At 38.2% G+C, this 22,886-nt stretch overlaps 1 protein-coding gene across 3 annotated transcripts in view; it reads right to left on the reverse strand.

Moving 5' to 3' along the window:
• The window catches only part of LOC124139512 (glutaminase kidney isoform, mitochondrial-like), a 50,375-nt gene that overhangs the window by 18,559 nt on the left and 8,930 nt on the right, over positions 1-22,886 (reverse strand). For all 3 annotated transcript variants that reach the window (XM_046506634.2, XM_046506632.2, XM_046506633.2), the window contains exons 2-6: positions 20,379-20,472; positions 4,216-4,352; positions 3,600-3,729; positions 3,024-3,103; positions 1,778-1,941 (exon numbers count right to left, since the gene is read on the reverse strand). In XM_046506634.2, coding sequence (XP_046362590.1) covers positions 1,778-1,941; positions 3,024-3,103; positions 3,600-3,729; positions 4,216-4,352; positions 20,379-20,472 — 605 coding nt within the window. The remainder of the gene's footprint in view (positions 1-1,777; positions 1,942-3,023; positions 3,104-3,599; positions 3,730-4,215; positions 4,353-20,378; positions 20,473-22,886) is intronic.

Genomic DNA, 22,886 nt, shown 5'->3' on the forward strand with positions numbered 1-22,886 from the left:
ACAACTAGCCAAGTCCATGTTGAAGTATGTTGTGACAGTCCAAGGGCTACAACTAGCCAAGTCCATGTTGAAGTATGTTGGGACAGTCCTAGGGCTGTGACTAGCCAAGTCCATGTTGAAGTATGTTGTGACAGTCCTAGAGCTACAACTAGCCAAGTCCATGTTAAAGTATGTTGTGACAGTCCTAGGGCTATGACTAGCCAAGTCCATGTTAAAGTATGTTGGGACAGTCCTAGGGCTATGACTAGCCAAGTCCATGTTGAAGTATGTTGTGACATTCCTAGGGCTACGGCTAGCCAAGTCCATGTTGAAGTATGTTGGGACAGTCCTATGGCTACGGCTAGCCAAGTCCATGTTGAAGTATGTTGGGACAGTCCTAGGGCTACGGCTAGCCAAGTCCATGTTGAAGTATGTTGTGACAGTCCTAGGGCTACAACTAGTAAGGCCCATGTTGAAGTATGTTCAGCATATTAGGCACCGGTAATTGTCTTTTGACTCTCTAAGTAATAAACAAGGATCGCACCCTTTGCATCCCAGAATACAGTGGCCATAACTTTCTTCACTCATCTTGCAGACTTGAATTTCTTTGGTGCCTAAGAAGTGGAATGGTGCCATTACATGGATTGATGTTTTGGCTCATAGTGGTAGACCCATGTTTCATCACCTGTACTAATCTCTGAAATCCTGTTCAATTAGCTCTTAATTTTCTCTGGTGTCACTAATATACAAACGGCCTCAACAGACCAAATACACTTGTAATGCACTACTAAAATAATGTGCTACATTGACTAGTTCACTTTGTTATGGCCCATGGTTAAAAGTTGTGCAGGCTTAGAACTTTTTGACCAGCCCTCGTAGTCCCTACCAGAAAGGGTTAAGGTTAAGGCAGAACTAACAGAAATAGAGCAGTAAGGACTAATGGTTTAGAATCTGTTTCAGTTACAGTGTTACTTTCAATACATGTTTCAGGAGGCACCAGGATGCCTTGTGGGGTCAGAAAGAGTTCTTACACATTGAGGGGAGTAGTTTGTTACAGAGGAACAGGATTACATGAGGTCTTTCTCATGGGGGTTAAGCAAGAAGGACTAATGGATTAGGATCTGTTTCAGTTACAGTGTTACTTTCAATACATGTTTCAGGAGGCACCAGGATGCCTTGTGGGGTCAGAAAGAGTACTTACACATTGAGGGGAGTAGTTTGTTACAGAGGAACAGGAATACATGAGGTCTTTCTCATCAGGGTTAAGCAAGAAGGACTAATGGATTAAGATCTGTTTCAGTTACAGTGTTACTTTCAATACATGTTTCAGGAGGCACCAGGATGCCTTGTGGGGTCAGAAAGAGTTCTTACACATTGAGGGGAGTAGTTTGTTACAGAGGAACAGGATTACATGAGGTCTTTCTCATCAGGGTTAAGCAAGAAGGACTAATGGATTAGGATCTGTTTCAGTTACAGTGTTACTTTCAATACATGTTTCAGGAGGCACCAGGATGCCTTGTGGTGTCAGAGTACTTACACATGGAGGGGAGACTACCATATGCCTCGACACATGAGACCTACTCACTGTTGGGATTTAGACAAAGCATGTTGAAGGGGAGTCCGCTGGGTTCCTGGCCCACATACTGATGGCTGACCTCTGACCCGAGATCACTCAGAACTAAGGCATAGGACAGCGCTTTACTAACAGACTGTAGACAGAATGGATCTGTGGTGTCGCCAACTGAATACCTAGTAATGCAAAACGTTATTTCAGGAGAAAGAAAGGCTTGGGACTCACTGTTTGGGTTGAGACACAGCATATTGAAAGGCTGTCCGCTGGGCTCCTGTCCCACATATTGGTGAACAACCTCTGAGCTCAGGTCACTCAGAACTAGTGCATATGTCATGGCTTTGCTTACTGACTGTAGGCAGAGCGGTACCTCAGTGTCGCCAATGGAATACCTAATGATGTAAACAGCCAAGTTATGATTCATAGAACTGCTTCATTGTTAGATGGTCACCCAGACAGACTAGTTCAAAATAACAGGTGCTTTCATGTTTTCAAATATTCCTGTACAATTAAAAGCTATATAAAAGGCATGATGCAAGTTTAAAAAAATGTTTTAAGTTAATCTTGTGAAACTTTATATTAGTCCAAAGAAATCTACAAAATGAATAATTTTTATGTCCTTATTCATAATACAATTATGGCTGGTAATATTTTGGGAAAAAGAGTCATCATTCAAGTATGCAGTGATACCCTGTTTGTTTTGTTGTTTAACGCCGCACTCAGCAATATTCAAGCTATATGACTGCGGTCTGTATATAATCAAGTCTGGACCTGACAATCTAGTGATTGTCATCATGAGCATCAATACCACAAAGTTGTGATACCATGACATGAATCAACCAAGTCAGTGCCCTGATCATCTGATCCTGTTAGTCGCCTCATAAGACAAGCATGGTCACCTCTTACGACCAGCATGGGTTGTCGAAGACCGATTCTAACCTGGATCTTCACAGGGTGATACCCTGTTAGAGCAGATATGACAAAACAAGACAATTACTGTCAGGGACCCTTAATAAATATTAATGGATATGCTTGGTACCCAGAATTTGATTATCCTTAAATCCTATTGACCTCATTTTGCTGGGGATGGTGCTATCTTGTTATACAGGGTGTCACTGTATTGAGCCATCTGTCTATAGCCAAAGTAATATTTTATCAGCCTATTGCCCATATTTCAGGTTCTGGAAAACATCTCTGAAATTCCAATCTACATAACTGCTACTCTGTGATGTCAAATATTAACATCAAAAGCAAAATTAGTTTTCAAGTCCAAACTGCGCCATCAGTAGTGTGTGTGGCCTATGAGACACATGGCCTCAGGTCCTCCCACATCCCCTGGCACTGTGGAAGGTATACTAGTGCCTTCACAAGGCATTGTTGGCTACTGATGTATGCTGCCAAGTCACTAAGCGCTGTTGGACACTACTGATAAAAGTGTGTGGTGTTGATATATGCAACTATACTATATATATACCTCTGGCCATCAACTGTACAGACTGACACACCCCACAGATTGGGGTTGAACCTTGCCAGCTGTGGGATGTAGGATGCTGGCTGAAAGAGAGAGGAGGACATTTAAATACAGTTCAGACGGCATCCCTCACAGATCAGGGTTGAACCTAGCCGGCTGAGGGATGTAGGATGCTGACTGAAGGAGAAAACAGGACACTGACATACGGTTCAGACGGCATCCCACACAGATCAGGGTTGAACCTAGCTGGCTGAGGGATGTAGGATGCTGACTGAAGGAGAAAACAGGACATTGACATACGGTTCAAACGGCATCCCACACAGATTGGGGTTGAACCTAGCCAGCTGAGGGATGTAGGATGCTGACTGAAGGAGAGCAGGACACTCTCACAGATTTGGGTTGATATGAATCTTATGCAATGGGCCTTTGGATTCCAGCTGAACAATAGCTAAGAGGAAATAAATAAAAAGACTCATGCATTATCATGAGAATAAGGATGCAGATCTGGCATAAACCCCTCACAGTAATGTACCTTGAAGGATTCTGGTCAGTCAAATACGAAAAAATAGAGATACTGACCGCTCCAGCTGTATTGGACTTGCCCTTCTCATACAGCTTATCAATGTCCTGACAGAAGGTAGAAAAGTCAGGGATCACAAACTCTTCTCGGAATGCCTTTGCGATGAGGACAATGTTGTCTGCAATACACCTGAAAAACATGATTACCAAAAATGATTACAGTAGTGGGTGAGTTGGGTTTAACGTCGCTTTTAACAGTATTCCAGTTACATCACGGCGTGTCATCTTAATGTGGGAGGAAAGCCCAAAGTGATGCAGGTCTGAGATGTTTACCACTTAGATGAAACCCACGGGCACGGGTATGATGCTGACAAACCTAGAAACATAAACGGGGCGAACCGGGATTCGAACCCACAATCATAGGTTTCTGGCGTGCCCAAGGGACACAACTCTGCACAGCGAATCACAGCGCCTTAGACGACTGGGTCACCCGTGTCCCCTGATTACAATAAACAGCAGCTACAATTGTAACCAGATAACAGACTAAACATATATCTACAAACATGTGCTAATTGTTCCCTCTTAATTTAATCCAATGACGACCAGCCCATGCTGTTAGTGGTATGGTCTGCCTTCTCTAAGTTGAGAGATGTCTCCTCTAGTGTGCTGGGCTTACTTCTTAAAAGTTTCTCTGTCCAAGAAGTCATATGCATGTCCCTCTCTCTTGATGTTCTCACTCTGTATGCTGGCGATCTTGGCCATTGACTCCTTCAGACGATGGTCAGTCTCCCTAAGCCCAGTCTTCTCCAGCTCCTGTGTTGGGATGAAGGGATGAGAATGTAACAGAGAGACAGTTCAGTAATGAGAGGGATATATCTGTAAGAGAGGTAGACAGGTAGACATAATTGACTCAAGTACAGTGTGGAAAACATGACCCAGAACACTGTACTGTCTCTCTTCCATATATGAGTTAGTGAGTGAGTTGGGTTTAACGCTGCTTTTAACAGCATTCCAGTTATATCACAGCGTGTCAGCTTAATGTGGGAGGAAAGCCAAAAATGATGCAGGTCTCAGACGTGTACCACTTTGGTGAAACCCACGAGCACGGGTATGGTGCTGACAAACCTAGAAACATAATCGGAGTGAACCGGGATTTGAACAGCAATCATAGGTTTCTGGCGTGTCCAAGGGGCACAACTCTGCACAGTGAATCGCGGTGCCTTAGACGACTGAGCCACCCGTGCCCCCTTCATATATCTGACACTATGCAACACTAACGGATAGAACTCATCACCAGAAAGGTTATCACGGGTCAGTAACAGATGGACACGTCAGTAACAGATGGACAGGTCAATAACAATTGTAAGAGAGAAAAATATTAAGGAGAGAGGAAAAAAGTACATTCAGCCCCTGAAATTGACACAGCATGGTTATAGAGTTCACAAAGAACTGAGTTTAGGATCATAAAAGGCAACATGACTGACCAACAGATAACAATGATACGTAAACTGACTTGATATCTGTTGCATGTTTATTCAAGAATGGTTCACAAACACCTTTCATACTAACACTGTTTGGCTCAACTAACGACAATGAAACACAATATAACATCATATGCACACTCTTGTTACCATGGTTATTTGACCATGGTGAAGGATAGAATTGCCACAATGTGAAAGAAGCACCCTTATAATGTAGTTTCCAAGCAGATACTGGTATAAAAGGTTACGGTAAATGACAACACAAGTTCTTGCAATTCAGATGTCATGGAGATTAATTTGAATTGTGGTATCTTGGTAACCAATAAACGAATTGACTCACTTGTGGTAAGTTAAGTATATATAGAATTAATAGACATAGAATTAATGTTCCGCAGTAAAGTCAGATCTAATTCTATTCAAAAGGGAAAACTCTGATTCCATCAGTGATCTTGAAATGAATGTCTCCGGTATAGTCCAGCCAGTATCAGCTGCTGAAGGTCTACTGAAGATCTTGACTGAACTCATGTTTCCCTTTCTTTCATCTTTTCATTATCTTAAAAGACGTTTACACACAAATTTTCACAAAACATCTAAAACGTGTACAACATAGAACCTTAGCATGATTAGATTCTGATCCACAGAACTGTTACAGGTTTGACCAAATTTGCCTTGAGAGAAAGTTCATATTTCGAAACGGGCTGGCTACCACTAAAAGAGAAACAAAAATATAAAAAACTTATGACAGTGCACAAAATAATAATGAATGAATGTCCCTCTATCTAAATGATTTGTTACCCCACCTCAGATCAGCTGCTTCAAATTATAACCTAGCTACGTAACAAACAGAACATGACTGCACGTTTTGCCACAACAAGTACGTTTCAGAAATAATTTATTATAGACTAATTAAAACAGTGGAATACAAAAAATGAAATCGATATAAAATAGTATTTCTGTAGCTGAATTTAAAACAAGAATATATCAAAATGTTATTAAATCTCCATATTATTTCAGTTATGGAAAGTGTGAAATTAATAGTATACACACAAGACTTAGACATAGATGTAGCAATCTAAATGATGACTTATTTATGGTAAATTTGTCAGCCACTATTTCTTGATCTTGCGGTTCCCCATGTGAAAATGCTTTTCACTATTTTCTTGAATGTAAACATTTTTTTAATAAGACAATCTTTATTTATCAGCATCATGTGTATAGGGGCTCAGCCCAATTTAGAAACAATTCTAAGTGGAAACAGAAATCTATCCAAAGAACAAAATAATTCAATGTTTACATATATCCATCAATTTGTAGTGGAAACAAAAGGATTTTCAATTTATCTTAATATAACAAGAATTACCTATCACTAGCTACTTCTAAATTCCATATTGTTACATGCTTGTTTCTGTACAAAAAGTCTCAGTTATATTTAATTTTTATTTTAGTTTTGGTATTCGTTATGACTGTGATTTTGATGTCAACAATAACATTCCATGTAATTACCACAGCATAGTAATGTTCTATTGTTCCCACCCTTTAAAATACTTACATTCAAAATGCCTGTCTATTTATTAACTACTGTCATTTTATAAATACATTAAATATCTTTAACAAATGTACCATTGCATAAAAATAAATATAAATGTATCTCGTGTGTGTGTGTGTGTGTGTGTGTGTGTGTGTGTGTGTGTGTACGTACATTCGTATATGTGTTTGTCTGTAATAATGTATATATGTATTTGTGTATGTATGTATGTGTGTGTGTTATTTTTATTACTTGTATATAATTTCTAAGCACTGTACATTTATTCTGCACTATCATTAGAAAACCCTTCTGTTATAAATAAAGTATGCAAATATTTTATGCCTTTAATCATAGATCCAAAATACTGTGATAGATACATTATTTAATGTTCATAATGCTAGATATGTTGCATTGTGTAATACCCCCATTCCACTGACCATCGGTACCTGATCTGAAGCTCATCTGATCCCAATTTTGCAAAAATTTCAGCATTCCGATGAGTTCCGATGAAAATTCACCCGACATTCTCTTTTTTGGGTCCCCGTTTTCCGTAAAATCCGATAGAGATCCAACACTAATCGGGGTAATCGGATGAAAGACTGGTAGCGGCCAGATGTCTGTCCGCCATTTTCATCGGCGGCGTCCAATTGATCCGATTGCGGTCGGATTGTAATTAGAGGGTGACCTGACACTAATCTGACACTTCCAACCCTCTCCCGACACCAATCCGACACATCGGTTACTTTTCGTAGGGTAATCGGACAGTGACCCAATTCTGGTTGGATTTGTCGCCAAAATCGACAGTCGAGTATAAAAGCGGGCTGCACCTCCTGACAGTAATAGACATGGATCAACTTCTTTGCAACGCTGCAGCCCTGGGCTGTGTTTTTATGCTCCAGCAACAAACTATGCAACAAGATGCAGGGAGAGCCGTGTGCCTGAGCAGTGATTGGGGCCTGAATAGGCCTATCCTCCGTCTCTGCATCTTCAGGAGGAGGCACAGAGGAATCTTCTGGCACTTGACATTGTTGAGGAGTGCTGGGAGATCTCTTCTCTGCCTTCTGTCCTCCAACATTTCTGTTCTTTCTTGGAGCCATCTTCAGGATCTTGGTGCTGTAGTGTCTGATGAAAATCTGCGAAGTGAGTGTCGGCTGACCCTCCTTTCATAGTCCGATATGTGTCGGATTGCAGTTGAGTTAATGAGCGATTACACTCCGATGTCACAACGATGTCTCCGATGAGAATCGAATTGGTGATGGGCGGCTATCAGGCGCGTAGGGCAGACCGCAGATTGCAATCAGATGAGCGTCAGATGACTGTTAATTATCGGACACTCATCAGATTGCCGTCAGACGTCGGCTAGACACGTCCGATAGTTGCACAACACGATTCTGGCACACATCGGACGGACTCGACATTCATCCGACACTGACTCAATTTGCGACCGGAAATGGCGTCCGATGGTGAACTAAGCTCTGAGCTTAGTTCCTTCATCGGACAATTTCGCCTCATCGGATCACGCCCAACACGTCGGACACTGACCTGATTGTCGACAAACACAAATCGGATTCATCGGAGTGTGATACGATACTCTTCGGTGGGTTACCGGAAGTAAAAAACTTTGCTTCCGATGAGTGACCGATGAACCAAAATTCTCTGTGGAATGGGGGTATAAGTTTCATGCTGACTAACATTTAAATCCCAGAAATAAAGTTACCTTATTTAAAAATATATATCTACAAAGTAAAAATTAAAATCCAAATGGAGCCCAGAACAAGGCTAAATTTCAGAGCTCAGTCAATCTAGACTTGCTAAATCATTCTAGACTTGTGGATTCAATATTAACTTATTCTGGGAGACAGATGAAAGTTTGACATAATGACGACATGCATCACGCTGTACAATTGGTTAATGTCTACAATCCATGAAAGAATGCTAACAAAAATCTGTAAACCACAAAATCCACAATATGTGGCCTTAGTAAGTAACAGCAGGCCCTGAGAGGACTGTCTGCCCGATTGTGTTCACTATCTATATCTGAGTCAGCCAAACTGAAATAGATCCCCCTGACCTCCTATCATGGACAATTTATTGTGATGATGAAAAGAACATGAGAGTTAATGTGTTGTGACACGAGCTTGACCAATAAATGTTTCACAAAATCTTGCTGTCCATTAGTTTGAACATTTATGTTCATGTCAATCGATAAACATCTAGTAAGTAGGAAATCCCCATCAAGAACAGAGCAGTCAAAATTCACAGTTACACAATGTGATATCATCATCAGTTACTTAAAGAGAAGCTGTTCTGGGATAAAATGTTGTTTTGGCCAACTTTATGGCTATGACCCTCACTCATGATGAGTGCTACAGTTACAGTAGGCCATGCTCACCCATTTCACCAACACCTGGATCAGAGTGTACGTTGCTTCCATTTAAAAAAAATAACTAAAACATTCTGTGAGTGAGTGAGTGAGTGAGTGAGTGAGTGAGTGAGTGAGTGAGTGAGCAATGCCATGGATGACTCACAATTAGTCAACCAGAAATATTTTACTAATAATATTAGAAATGTTCCGGTACTTTCTGGTATTGCAGCACAGTGTCTGATTCTGTCCTAATTCCAGTTTAAAACCAGACAAAAATTTCTAATTTTACCATTATTCTCAGCCAAGACGTCAAGAGGCAAGAGAATTATGGTCATTGATTATAACCTCAGATTAATCATGTTAATACCATAACAATTGTCTAATAATATTGGAAATTACTGTTGACCAAAAGACAGTATTTTTCCCCATAAAGTTAATTCAATACTTTTAACTATAGGTATTTTCAACTAAACACTGCGTTTCATCTATTTTATTATTTTCCCTAAGTGCCCCATTTAACAAAAGAGTCATCGTAAAATTGGAAAAAAAGCAATAATCGCTTAATCACTCATTTTGAATGCTGTTAAATAAAGCATTAAATACATTGTTGAATCATTACAAAAAGTAGACATAACTTGTTTAATACTAACATCAGCGCAGAGAGACAGCCTTTCACCAAGGGATGTACTTATTCATAATTTAGGGTATCATTATATATAAGTCAGTACTGTTGGTTTTATATGCAAACTTTTAGCCTGTCTATGAGGTTCTCCTTAACAACTACCTTTGAGACCTGTGAAGATCCGAGGTAGAATAGGTCCTCAGCAACCCATGTTTACAGTAAAAGGCGACTATGCTTGTCGTGAGAGGCGACTAACAGGTTCGGGTGGTCAGGCTTGCTGACTTAGTTAATGCATGTCATCGTATTCCAATTGCATGAATGTATGCGTATGATGTCAATCACTGGATTGTCTGGTCCAGACTCAATTATTTACAGACTGCCGTCATAAAACTGGAATATTGCTGAGTGTGGCGTTAAACAACAAGCAAAAAACTATCTGTGAATCCATATCTAAAGGGGCATTCACACGGTACAACTAGTAGTATACAACTTGTTGTATGCAATTAGTTGCACGAACTGAAGTTGTATACAACTCAGCATTCACACAGTGGCGAGTTGCATACAACTTGGGTCTCACAAGATCTCTTACAAAAAGCTTGTGTTTCACTACATTATTGCTGGAATCCTGGTTGCCAAGTTGCCTGGTTGTTTAGACGCATAGTTTTGAAAAATCAACGCTGTGCGAGAATTGTGGTCACGCGGTACTAAACATCTAACTTTGTAATTTAACGGACTTGTATATTATTGAATTTTTAACACCAAGGTGGAAAATTAAAGACTGGTTATAAAAGCAAAATGTGTTAAATGTTGTCTAAGTTTCTGTTTTGCTAACAAAAAAGCCTCTAAAATATGTAGCCACATTTGATCATACATAGATAAAGTACAGTGCGACGAAATGTTTTATTTGACAGGTTTATGAAAACTGTGAGCGAACAAAATACTTATATCCAAACAACATCATGACAGATATATTAGAATTGTACGATTATGTATAATGTGACACATTCGATACGAAAGCGTACTTGTTTTATGTGGCGAAAATAAATTTTCCACTATGACTTCAGAATACGAAGGAGATGTCTACATGTACAAAGACAAAAAGGGGCATAACTCCGCAATGCTTAACTGTAAGCCATTGTAACTCATCTTCTAGTCGTGGTAAGCATCTGCTTTGGCTCAGGACAATGCATTCAAGTACATTTTTGTTTATGTGTATCTACAAAGTTCCCATTCAGCTATCAATTGTAATAACCACATAGGTTCCTTTTCTGGGACATTGAATGATTGTCATCTAAAATGTCCTGGGCCCTGTTCCACAAAGCGATCTTAGTGCTAAGTTGGTCATAACTCCCTTACTTTATCACTGGCTTACGATCAACGTAGCACTAAGATCACTTCGTGGAACAGGGCCATGAAGCATGAAGACATATTGCAGATTTTGTGATCATAGAGAAGAATGACCTATAAAAATCCTGAATGTGCCCTGTGGCCAGTTGAAACCAGATACTTTTAGGTTATATTGCAATTTATAAGAAACGTTGAAATCGGTACCACAAATAGAGTAACAGTTTATTGCCACTAATATACGTTCATAGTATAGAAAATGTCGACTAAAAGAACATAATGTTGGGCTTTATCACTACAACAGCTCCAAAACCCCACACCCCAACCCCACCCACCAAGTCACACCCAAACCCCAACAGACCATGACCTGCCCCAACCCACTGAATCTCAAATGGTCAGCCCCTATTTTGAAACGCGCACCATAGACAGATGCAATCTTTAGCTGTCAATCTTCTGCCAGTTAAACAATAAAATCCAAATGTAAAACAAATAGTTGTTCACACATGTGTTATAAATTAATAAAAATATAACCTGACGAATTTCCTTCAGGTATACATTTACTTTAATTTAAGAAATGAAGTGCCTGTTTTATTGAACCTATCAATATAAATTTGCCACAATGAATATTTCACAATTCTCCAAAGGAAATATGTATATGCTGCAGTCTATTACATTCACAAAGCATCTTTTAGGAAGAATAACACGATTAAACTACTTCATGAACTGAATGTGTTGTATATTAATTCACCTGGCCTCAAAGAAAATAACAAATATGTACACCCATGTTGATGTTGACGTATACTAATATGACATCACTACCGGTAACCTCCCCTCATAACACAGCGAGTTCACTGATAGCACTAGGTTATACCGTGATGCTGGGATCACATATATACATAAATGAGTCATGTAAGTTAAGTAATCAGAATCAATCTGAAACCAACAAGTTCTATTTGTTTTTATGTTTCCATTCTAGCCTTGATACTACGTGGAAAGGCAGACCAATACCGTCGTCAGTGTGTGTGATTTTGCGTCAATCATGGCGATTTCTGTTGACTTTTCCAAATAAGTAACTAGACTCTTATTATTAATTCCTCAATTCTTGCAATGGTTATCGACCCATGCATATTTGTAATAATCTGAGCTAAGGTATGCAACAAGTTGACGACTGAATCTCTCGAAATAGTGGGAAATGTTAAGTAAAACTAGAAGTTTGCTTTGTTTACATTTTCAAATGAGAAGGCCCACTGGTAGGTTTCAGGGCACAAGGGTTGGTTAAAACTTGGTTTCACACTTGAATATTTTGGTTGATTTCATTTGAACCGTTTGTATTAGAGACTTTGACAATGTGTCAGTTGATTGTCAATGGTATGATGAATTCAGGGATGTGTGTATCGTAGCTGAGTGTGAAATACATGTGATGTGACAGGCATCTCGCCTGATGCAAAAATAACCGTGTATTTTGCAACACTATCCAACATGGAGGTTCGGTCCAGAGTTTTTATGTTTCGAAAACAAATATAGGGTTATTGGAGTCTTTTCGGAATGATGATTGGTGTTTGGACAAAGAGCAGAAACCCAATGGTTTTGTAATTGAACTTCTCATGTAGCTATATGTTATTTGAATAAATAATCACCTTTTTAATGGGGAATTGGTAAAATGCGAAAATGGCAATATTTTCGTTGTACACTATTTTCAGATGTCGTTTGTTGTACAAATGCTTTGCCTAAAATAGTTGTTAACGGCATCACATAATAGATACTTTCCCACAGAATCTAAAACTGTGACGTGTAATTGTGTGTATGACGTATTTCAAGTTTTAGAAAAGTATTATGGACCTAATCTCATCCTGGTCTACATGACAGTGTACAGTCACATAGCCTGTCGTTTCAAATAACACTATGAACAGTTTAACCTGGAGAATTAGACCGATGCAAATGTCAAGATATATATTTTTTTACAGTGTTATTCTACGTACCTACTTTTCATAGGTCCTTCATTGAGTAGTGACACTTAGAATACCGAAAAGCAGAAGTTACCGACGTGAATCGGAGTGGACATTTTTGTTTACAAATTGACGTGTAACCAATTGTATACAACTAGTTGTGCCCATAATACCGTACCATCAAACTCTCATCAAGCTTACCATAGCAATTATATATCCAATTTCCAGCAAGTATCAACATAGTCATCTGGCATGTGATTAAATTTTGCTAATTTTCAGAGATATTTTGCATTTACACAGTGTTAAGTGTATTTGATTTTCATTACTTGTGACTTGAATTATGTAGTAATAAATGATTATTTTGATATATCCTCAGATATACTTATCGAACATTAATTATTCCACTGCGAATACATACAAATATTAGAATTAGTATTAATAGAAAATAACATTAGTATTTATATTTCTGTTCATAGTCTACTTTAGGAGAAATAACTTTAATATTTTTGTAATTCTGTTCATTGTTGACTTTAGGAGGAATTATTTGCGAGGACAATTATGGATCATTAAGAGGCATGTTTACCACCAACAGCTGTTCATTTCATTGGCATGCGGGAGACAACAATCTGCAGTTATCACATTTCTAGGTCTTCAACAATGTGTGTTTTGATCAAATTCAAAATATTCAAAGTGATGACCTGAAATAGCATCTATTTCCGTCTGTAGTGTGTAACATATCCAAAGAAATATTATGGAATTTTGAATTAATTGAAAGTGATTGTTCATTAAACAATGAATATTGCTCCAGGTTCACACTTTTGTCACAACAATTAAGTCATTTATTTCCTGCAGAAGGCGGCGAGTTTGCCATGTGCAGAAGCATGAAAATGTTTCCGAGTAACCAGAAGTTGAAAAGATTGTTGACATTCACGATGTTTATGAGTTACATTTGAATGATTAAGTCACAGTTTTCAATTTTTGTGGACAAATCTGGAAGCAAACGTATTGTAGCATATTTTGGAAACTCTAAATCGAACTTGCTGTTTGGCCACTAGAAATATTTCAAAATGTGTACAGTAAACTACGGTTATAACGAACTCAAAGGGACCACTAATTTTAGTTCGTGATATCCGTAGTTCGTTATTAGCATATATACAGCATATATGCAACAAATGGCCAGGACTAAAAAATAAGTTTGTCATATCGGTCAGTTTGTTATAAGCATGTTTGTTATAAACGTAGTTTACTGTAATTCACACACACTGGCCATTCTTCAGTTCCTTGCACGAGGGTACATTCATGAACATTCTTCCACCAGTGCCCTGCTCTCAACCCTGTCAATTGTGAGGGTAAATACAGAATGATTCATCGAGAAGTCAATGAACTGAGCACAGCACGCAGATGTGCTACAGCGCCAACGACAGTCTGAAGAAACATTGTGCAGGTTGGATGGAGAGAGGACCCGTCTGAAGGTAAGACATGCGGGACACACTGTTCCTCCAAGGAAAAGACGAAGACTTGAAATATTGAAAAGGGAAAATTGCAAAAATAGAAAACCAAATGGATGCCCTTGTAGTATGCACATCACGAAACCGTGGCGATTCGAAAGATAATGAGTTGGATGGAGAAATCATGTGTTCAGCGTGTGTAGGTCGATCAGGGTGAAAAGCACACATGACCCAGACTGATGGGAGGGGACCATGGGGATACTAGGTGTGTTTGGGAGGATTGTTTTTTAGAAAGCTGGAAACATTTGTTTTAGCACATTTCCACTGAGGATCAAAAGAATGATAAATGTATACTGTGAGAAAGGATAAGTTGAAAAATATGCATCCTCATTGAAGCAAGCCTGATTTATATTGAATCAAAAGACATCAAGAATTGTTAACTTGAAAAAATGTACATTTTTTACCTACATAGTGACAGTTTACAAGAGATAGGTAAGCTTGAAGGACATCACAAGGGAATCCTGTACGCTTAACAATGAAACATAAATACATACTGGCTATTTACAAAGTCCTATTTTTATTTATAGTCAGTTTCAAGATCACATAGGCACAGTAATTTTCACTTTGCAAACTTTCTTTCTTCAAGACATGCACATATAACTTTATTCTATGTTAAATAAAATCAGTATCACTACGAATATTTAATCAACTGGCATAATGTCCAAAGGCTTTTTTCTTGTCCTTTTACTGGTCCAAAGATTGCATAATTATCGCACTCTGGGAAGGGTCGTCTAAAAATAGGACAAGTATTACAGGAGGGTAATTATTTTCATCAATTATTAGTGCATCAAAAACCTGAGTCACACATACTCCTGTAATAAATGACCGGTCCCTAACAGCAGTTTTAGCAAGGATTTAAAACTAATACCTGTGGCAGGCAGGTAGAATTCATAAGTTTGAAACAAATTATGAATTCTTTTTAAAAGTTATTATTTTCTTAAACTCAAAGGTACTCAAACATTGCATTCAGTGCAATTATGTCAAAGTAATTATCAAATATGTCTGGTCATATATTCAGCAAGATCAGTGAAATTCAAGTCACCATCACAAAGCTTAAACATAAGGAAAACTTGTGACATTTTGAATTCAATTTTGGTTTTTTTCTTACAGACATTGGATTTGACAGAGGGCCTCTAGGAATGCCCCGAAAATGCCGGGATAGTGAGGACTTACAAAAAAACATGCTTCAAAATTTCATTTTAATTAACACTTTGACCAATATTTTGACCACCAACTAGTTGTTTGGCAAATTACACTGTAAATCTTTAAAACTAAGAAGTAGAAATAAAGGGCCTAATATGATGGCTGTATATCTGTTTTCTTTTTTTGCCCGTGGGACAAACCCTCAGTGGGTACTTACTCTTGGATTGTATTACATGTACCAGTACTCGGTTCAAGGTCATAGCTAGGGAGGTCTTCAAATCTTTTTTCATGGTCACTGACCCTGTATAGTAATCATTATCCAACTTCAGAATGTAGGTCAAGGCTTTTGGGGGAACAAACACCAAATGTAGACACATTGTTAGTAAACATATTTCTACAGAAGTATACCAGGTCAAACCCAAAAGAATAACTTACATGGTTTCCATTCAAGTCTCAGAAATAATGTTGTGAACCAGTTGTGACTGCATTGCCTGATTCCTTTGATAGGCTAGTATACTCGGACCCCATGGTACCGCATCATTCATCGTATCGCGGCATTTGTGATTTCCGGTGGTTCACGCGGGACACGCCTCTTAGTGGCTGTCTATTAATGCAAATCAGTAACCAGGAAGTGCTCACTTCATAAACAATTTCAATTTCCTCGGAATGTTCCGTCTGCTGTAAGTAAGGAGTTATTAATCCGTTGATACATATTTCTGGCATCTGTTGTAATATTGCCTTACCCCCATCTATCAATGGCCAACGATATAACCCGCAGTTCCCCAAGTAAACTTTCTCTATCGACCTGAACTAGATCATCTGCATATTCATGGCGACTAATGAGGTAACGGAAGTTACGTAGTCCGCACATTTTTTCCCGCTCTGTGCCCAGAATCTATTGGGAGATCATAAGGGCCATAATGCCAAACTTAGAAATACGTTCTTCACTAGTAACCAAAAGATAAATACATACTTTGGGCATACTGGGAGTGCTTTTTATATATTTATTGTTGACTTTTAACATTTTTTCATTTTGTGACAAATTATTGTCATCCAAATTTTTTCAAACAATCTTAAAATATCATTTCTGATATTTTGATATTGACTTATAAAAATATTTTTCTCTTACTTTTCGGTAAATATGCATTGAATACCTATTGCTGATAACACATTTAGAATTTTACTTGTGCTGTCTTTGCACTTGTCTGGACAAATCACTGATGTCCTGCATGATCATACCAAGTGGTTGGTAGAATTATGTCCTCTTTTTGTCCAATTCAAACCTCGAAACACAATCTTTTCTCTGTACCGCGATACGATGAAGTTCTCTCCCTTGTCAAACGGGCGCGAGGCCCGGCTATTACTCGGAGCTACTAATGTAAATAATAAACTTTTATCAGTAAAATATGCATTGTTTGATAACATGAATGATATCTAATACAGAGAACACGAATAAACATAAAGGTTAGTGAGTGCATTTTGTTCCGTTTAGCGTACATGACAACAGAGACCATATAATAGAGGGTCGGCCCTCTAGCCTATGCGCGAAACCATCAGTGCTACGGCTTGTACTGCGCAGCCTGTCCGGAAGCGAGCAGAAACGCGTTCACTGCAGTCATCGTTGTCGCCTTTTTTTCCCCATGCAAAAGATATATTTCACAATAAATATTTACACTCATGTATTTCTTAACATTGTTAACATTACAACTGAGATTTGTTGGTGCCCTAAAGCATGTCGTTGTCACTGTATTTGATGACTGTGATCACGCTTTGTCTTTGTCCGAGAGAACAAAATGGCGCACATATAAAATCGGCAAAAGTGCAGATTTTGATTTTCAATAATGGCCTCTAATTCACAATGAAAGTCCTTGGTTACCAAGGTGTATAAAAAGGAGATATGTTAAAAATTGGCTTGGTGCCATTAACAAATTTAGGGCGGATGCAAAATTTCAGATTTTGACTCCAGAAATGGGACTAAATCTGAATTTTCCCGAAATAATTACACCCCAACTCTTAATTTTCGCATGTTTTCAGACGAATGTGTTCCTATTATCGGTCCTGAATTAAAAAGTTTTACATTCATCACGATTTCCCCTTTGGCTTGGTACCAAAGTTATTAAGGTACGATCGGTAGTTTTTTTGGTATGATTTTTGGCGCAAGGCAATATTTTACGTCACATATTTTAAGTTAAATTACCATATAGCAGACGACAGTACATCCATTTTGTCTGTGATTATCAACCACATATATTGTTTGAAACATTGTACAAAGTGACTTATATTGTATGATATTAGAATTGTTTTTGTAAGATGTGTATTTTTTTTACCATTGATTTCGCCATTTCTTCGTAAGTTTAACTTTGTTTCAGTTAGGCTTCTTTTACATATCACGCATATACTACATACTACAATACTACATATTTGTTATCTTCTGTAGATTTTGTCTGTATTAATCATGACTACATTTAATCAATTATTTATTTTATGCCGTGTAAATATTGATAATGAGCTATATGATATGGGCCTAAACCCAATCATAATAATGTAAATGAAGGTACTACTTACTTTTTGTGTATTTACACAACAATGAAAACATCATACAAAAATAAAAATCCGTTACATGAAATATTTGTTTTATAAAATTATCATTTGCTTCGTAAATGCCAAGAAAGAAGAAGGATTATATCGGCAGTTGTCGGGAGATAAGTTCGAGACAACAAAGTCGAAGGTGTCATTCAGTAAAATAAATAGATGGTCTATTGTCCTTTTCTATGAAAAATACATTTACATATGTCAGAGTTTGTGATGTTTTGTTTTAATAGTAATAGTTGCATGCCTCGTTCAAGGTTAGAGTTTAAAGTTTGTTTTTCATTGATCAGATATAAATAGAAAACTATGATGAAACAATTTTGAAAACTACAAACGTTACTACAGTTTACGATATACTACTATATATCTGGTACCATGCTCGTGGAAGCTATATTGTTACCTGAAATACCTAATTATTTGTATGCTGAAATATCAAACTAATCGGGTAATATTAAATAACGATTGTAAAATTACAATCATCCTCTTTGCTTTGGAATTTAACAGTAGCCTCCCTTTGAAAAAAACTTATCTCGCTCCGGCAAACCCCATTATCACTGCTAGCCCCAAACTGGCATTAACTAATAAGCTTTGATTCCTTCGAAGCACATTGTCGGACGCATCGAAAATTCATTGAACAACGCTCGTAGTTTAATGTGTATTTTTAATTCATTGGAACTATGAGCATTACAAAATAGTAGCGAATTTACATGAAATAAAAACATTAATATGGCGTCATTTGTTTCTGGCTAATAGTAAAGCATTTACACCAGTCGGTGAACATGCATTTTTGCAAGTAAATCTAATCTGGACTTATTATAAGATATGAAGTTAATCTGGAGATATATTTTGTGAACATCGGGAATATGGTGATATGTTACAAGTGTCTTCCTTGCTTCTGGATGAGGTTTATTTACACTTCCTGAGTTCCTGTGCAATTTACCGGATCGTAGTTTTCTGTGGCGTTCGTAGTAGATTTTGTATATTTGTTTATTTATAATAGTTAACAATTGCCGCATAAAATGAGATATATATCAACTGATTTTTAAAACAAATAGAATACATTATAAAATACTTTTGATATCGGAACAGCTTTTCCTTCACACGCCCTCGAAAACTTACGCTTGTGGACAGACGTCATATTTTCATTTCCTATCTTTTTCTTTGAGTGAAACCTTTTGAGAGGTATTTACCAATGGCTTGGTAGCGGTAACATCACTGTCATTCTATTTAGACCAAGAGTCATCCGAAACCAACCCCTGGTCGAAGAGTGGGAATTCTTCAAGTGATTAAGAGGAAGTAGCTACAGCTGGTGGGGCCTGGACGAGTCCAAATTTACTACCTTGGTACCCACCCCGCTATTACCTGACCCTACCCGGGTACCTGCTTCAGGTCTCAAGAGTTTTGTACAAAATGTCTGATTGGAAATAGTTTGAGTGTAGCCCTGGTAAAATGTATTTAAATATATGTATAAAACGATCTGGTCATGCATACACTGAAGTTGACTGAAGCATTACTTAATCAGAAAGTCCTGTAGTCCTGTGGGTACCCGGGTCCCACTCAGTACCCACCTGACCCAAGTCCCCGAGTTACCCGTCCCAGCCCTAACAGCTGGACAAGGCAACTGTTTAACCACTAGGCTACCCATATTTACAGATAGCTAGACCTGTTAGAAACAGAGAAGTAGCTTGTCTGTGCTGTCTGTAAAGTCCTCTGGTCTTGACCAAGAACACCGGTAGTCGACATAGTGAGCAGTGATCAAAGCGGTGGACACAAATAATTACCTTCTATCTTAACTTTGTTCTTCCCAGAAGATGTCCATACCTAGGTGCCATTGTTGCCAAAATCCAGGACAAGCATAAGACCCTGCGAATATTTTCTGCCCTAGACACAATTTGGGCCTTGTAGTTGTACTGATCATCTCATAAAGGGTCAGTGTTATGTCTGTTGAACTGTAAGCATCGGTACAGTTATCATATTTGTATATAAAGTGTTAGCATGAATTCATGAAGTGATTCGATCCCTCGCCGCATCATACCATATAAGATGGTACTTGTTGTTACCATGCCTGGCGCTTGACATTAAGGGGCATAAACAAGGGCTGGTCAGCTCGGAGTCAGTTTACGGTGTCTGAGTGGGGTAGTCATGTTAAACGGTGGCATGGTAACTCAGTGGGCTAGCACTACACACAGACACAGACATAGCATGCACATCGCTATAGAAGTGCAATAATATTGAACATGACATTAAACCCCATTTTAGCTGATGAAGTGATTGCTCCATTGACCTGTATTAATGAGACATGAGAAATGTACTGACCGTCTTGAACCTTGTGATGGACAGCTTGTCCGGCGTCTCACACAGGTAGTCAAAGAGGGAATCCTCCATGTGGACATGGTCGATCTTAGCTTCACTGGAAAAAACAGATATTCTGATACAGTCTGATGCAGACAATAGGGACAGCTTGTTTTTCAGAAGCACCAGGAAAAAAATATGTTGGACATGTCTGGGGAGGCAGTTCAACAGCCGAAGTGGGTTGGTGGGAAATAAATGCACCCTAAAATTACGCTTATTTGGGACAAAAAGTTAGCGGAGCATCTTTCTGTCATGACAAACTTTTATTTATTTAATGCTGGATTCAGGACTATTCCACCTGACTGATAATAGTCATGTCAGGACCTGCTGGACAGGACAAACCAGTGGTTGATGACATGCAATCAACCAGGTCACCAAGTGTGACCACTGGATCTACTGTCCCCTCTTACCACAAGCATAGGCTGCTGGTGTAACCCGGAATAACATAGAAATAAGTACATGGGTCTACCATCAAAGGATCAAACAGTTTCCGATGTATGCTCACCACCAAAAGAAACACAAAACATAGACATGTTTCCAATGTGTACTCACGTTTCTTTTGGTAGTGAGTATATGTACATTCAGTAAATCCTCTCTAACAGTAACACTCTCACAACTTATATGTCATCATGTACTTCTCAATAGTTGGTTCCTAACCAATGGTATTGTAAGTAACAAGCAACTCTGCTCCCAATACTCACCCTCTCCTCTAACAAACACACAGGTTTTACAAAATAACATAAAAAAGCTTTATACATCTTACTTTCAAGAACGTGTTTGTTTATCTCACTGTGAACAATAGAAAGACACCTTTCATTTAATGAAAAAACAACAACAAAAGACTTTGGGTGGGAATACAAGTAATAGTAAATTCACAGGGTATCAGTTGTCCCAGGTGGTAAAAAAATGAAAATTGTCCCCACTGATTTTTACCATAAGGCCCAGTAAAGACCCATCTTACAGTAATTTTTGAACTTCTACTATTCACTGTAAATCCTCTCGATTAACAGTCAAATAGAGCTTGAATGATAATTCACCAATCTAGTTTTAATCAGAATCCCTTGCTAATCAATAACAAACACACAGAAATGATCCTTTTATTTGTTTGCACATGTCAGCTAGTTCATCTGACACATCAGCTCATTTTGTTTTTTGGACCATCACAAGGTTGGTTGGTTGGTTGGTTTGTGGTTTAACGCCGCACTCAGCAATATTCCAGCTATATGACGGTGATCTGTAAATAATCGAGTCTGGACCAGATAATCCAGTGATTGATATCATGAGCATCGATCCATGCAATTGGGATTGATAACATGCATCAACCAAGTCAGCAAGCCTGACCACCTGATCCCTTTAGTCGCCTCTTACGACAAGCATGGGTTGCTGAAGACCTATTCTACCCCGGATCTTCATGGGTCGGACCATCACAAGGACAGCCCCACTTATACTGAGGCATGTTGACAGCAGCGGTTGAGATTCAGGTAGAAGACAGCCAGGTGTAGCTGACAAACGTCTGTGTTCACCTGCAAACAAATGAAACATCTGTTTAATATCAGGAAGTCAAATACATATATCTTAGCATTATCTAAGATTAAGTACATGAGAGATTGAATGTCAATACACTTCATGCAGTCAGCTATATTTGTTAACACTGGCAAATATATATAACTTTATGAACCCAATACCATTTTATTTCATATTAGAAAAAAACTATTTTTTAATTGGTTTATGGATTCTGCAGATCTTAAAATAATGATAAAAGGAAAAACAATATTGAAAGGCACTATTTCGCTTCATCCCTCTCGAACCAACTAGTATGTTGGCCACAAAGATACTGTACAGACAATAGGCTACACTGCAATCATGTTGGGAAAAGCTTAACTAACACTGCTAGAGTGGCATAATTTTCACAAAATCTTAAATGTATTTTTATCTTGCACCAAGATTTTTGCCAAATGAAACCAAAAACCTAGATGTAAAGAATCAGTGTGGTCTTAACTTTAACAAATCATAAACCCTTAGTACTTAAAAATAAGACAATATTGACAGGATGGGTTCAGGGGAAAAGGTTGAAAATGTAGATTAATTGTTCACAGTGCAATGAACTGATGAGAGACATACAGAGATTACAGAATTCCACCTTATTGAAATTATCACATGTAACACTTGGCAAATGCACAAATTGTGCACAAATTGTGCACAAACTTTAAATTAATGACAATAGTACAATATTAAAACATTAAATATATTGCTATATTTAAAATAAACATGTTACAAAAGACATGAAAACTTAATTCAACCTACTTCTGTTATTTCTCAGGAACATTTTCTTCAATCTTCAGGTCAGCTTGATGTCAAGGACTTGAAACCCTCCATAGAAAAAACAACCGAAATCCACCCTGGTGTAACCAAAACCTGTCCAGCAGTGCAAAGACTTAACTACTTATATACATGTAGCTTGGTTGTGTCACT

This window comes from Haliotis rufescens, unplaced genomic scaffold (assembly GCF_023055435.1).
Source record: "Haliotis rufescens isolate VD_foot unplaced genomic scaffold, xgHalRufe1.0.p SCAF_1, whole genome shotgun sequence".
NCBI lineage: Eukaryota > Metazoa > Mollusca > Gastropoda > Lepetellida > Haliotidae > Haliotis > Haliotis rufescens.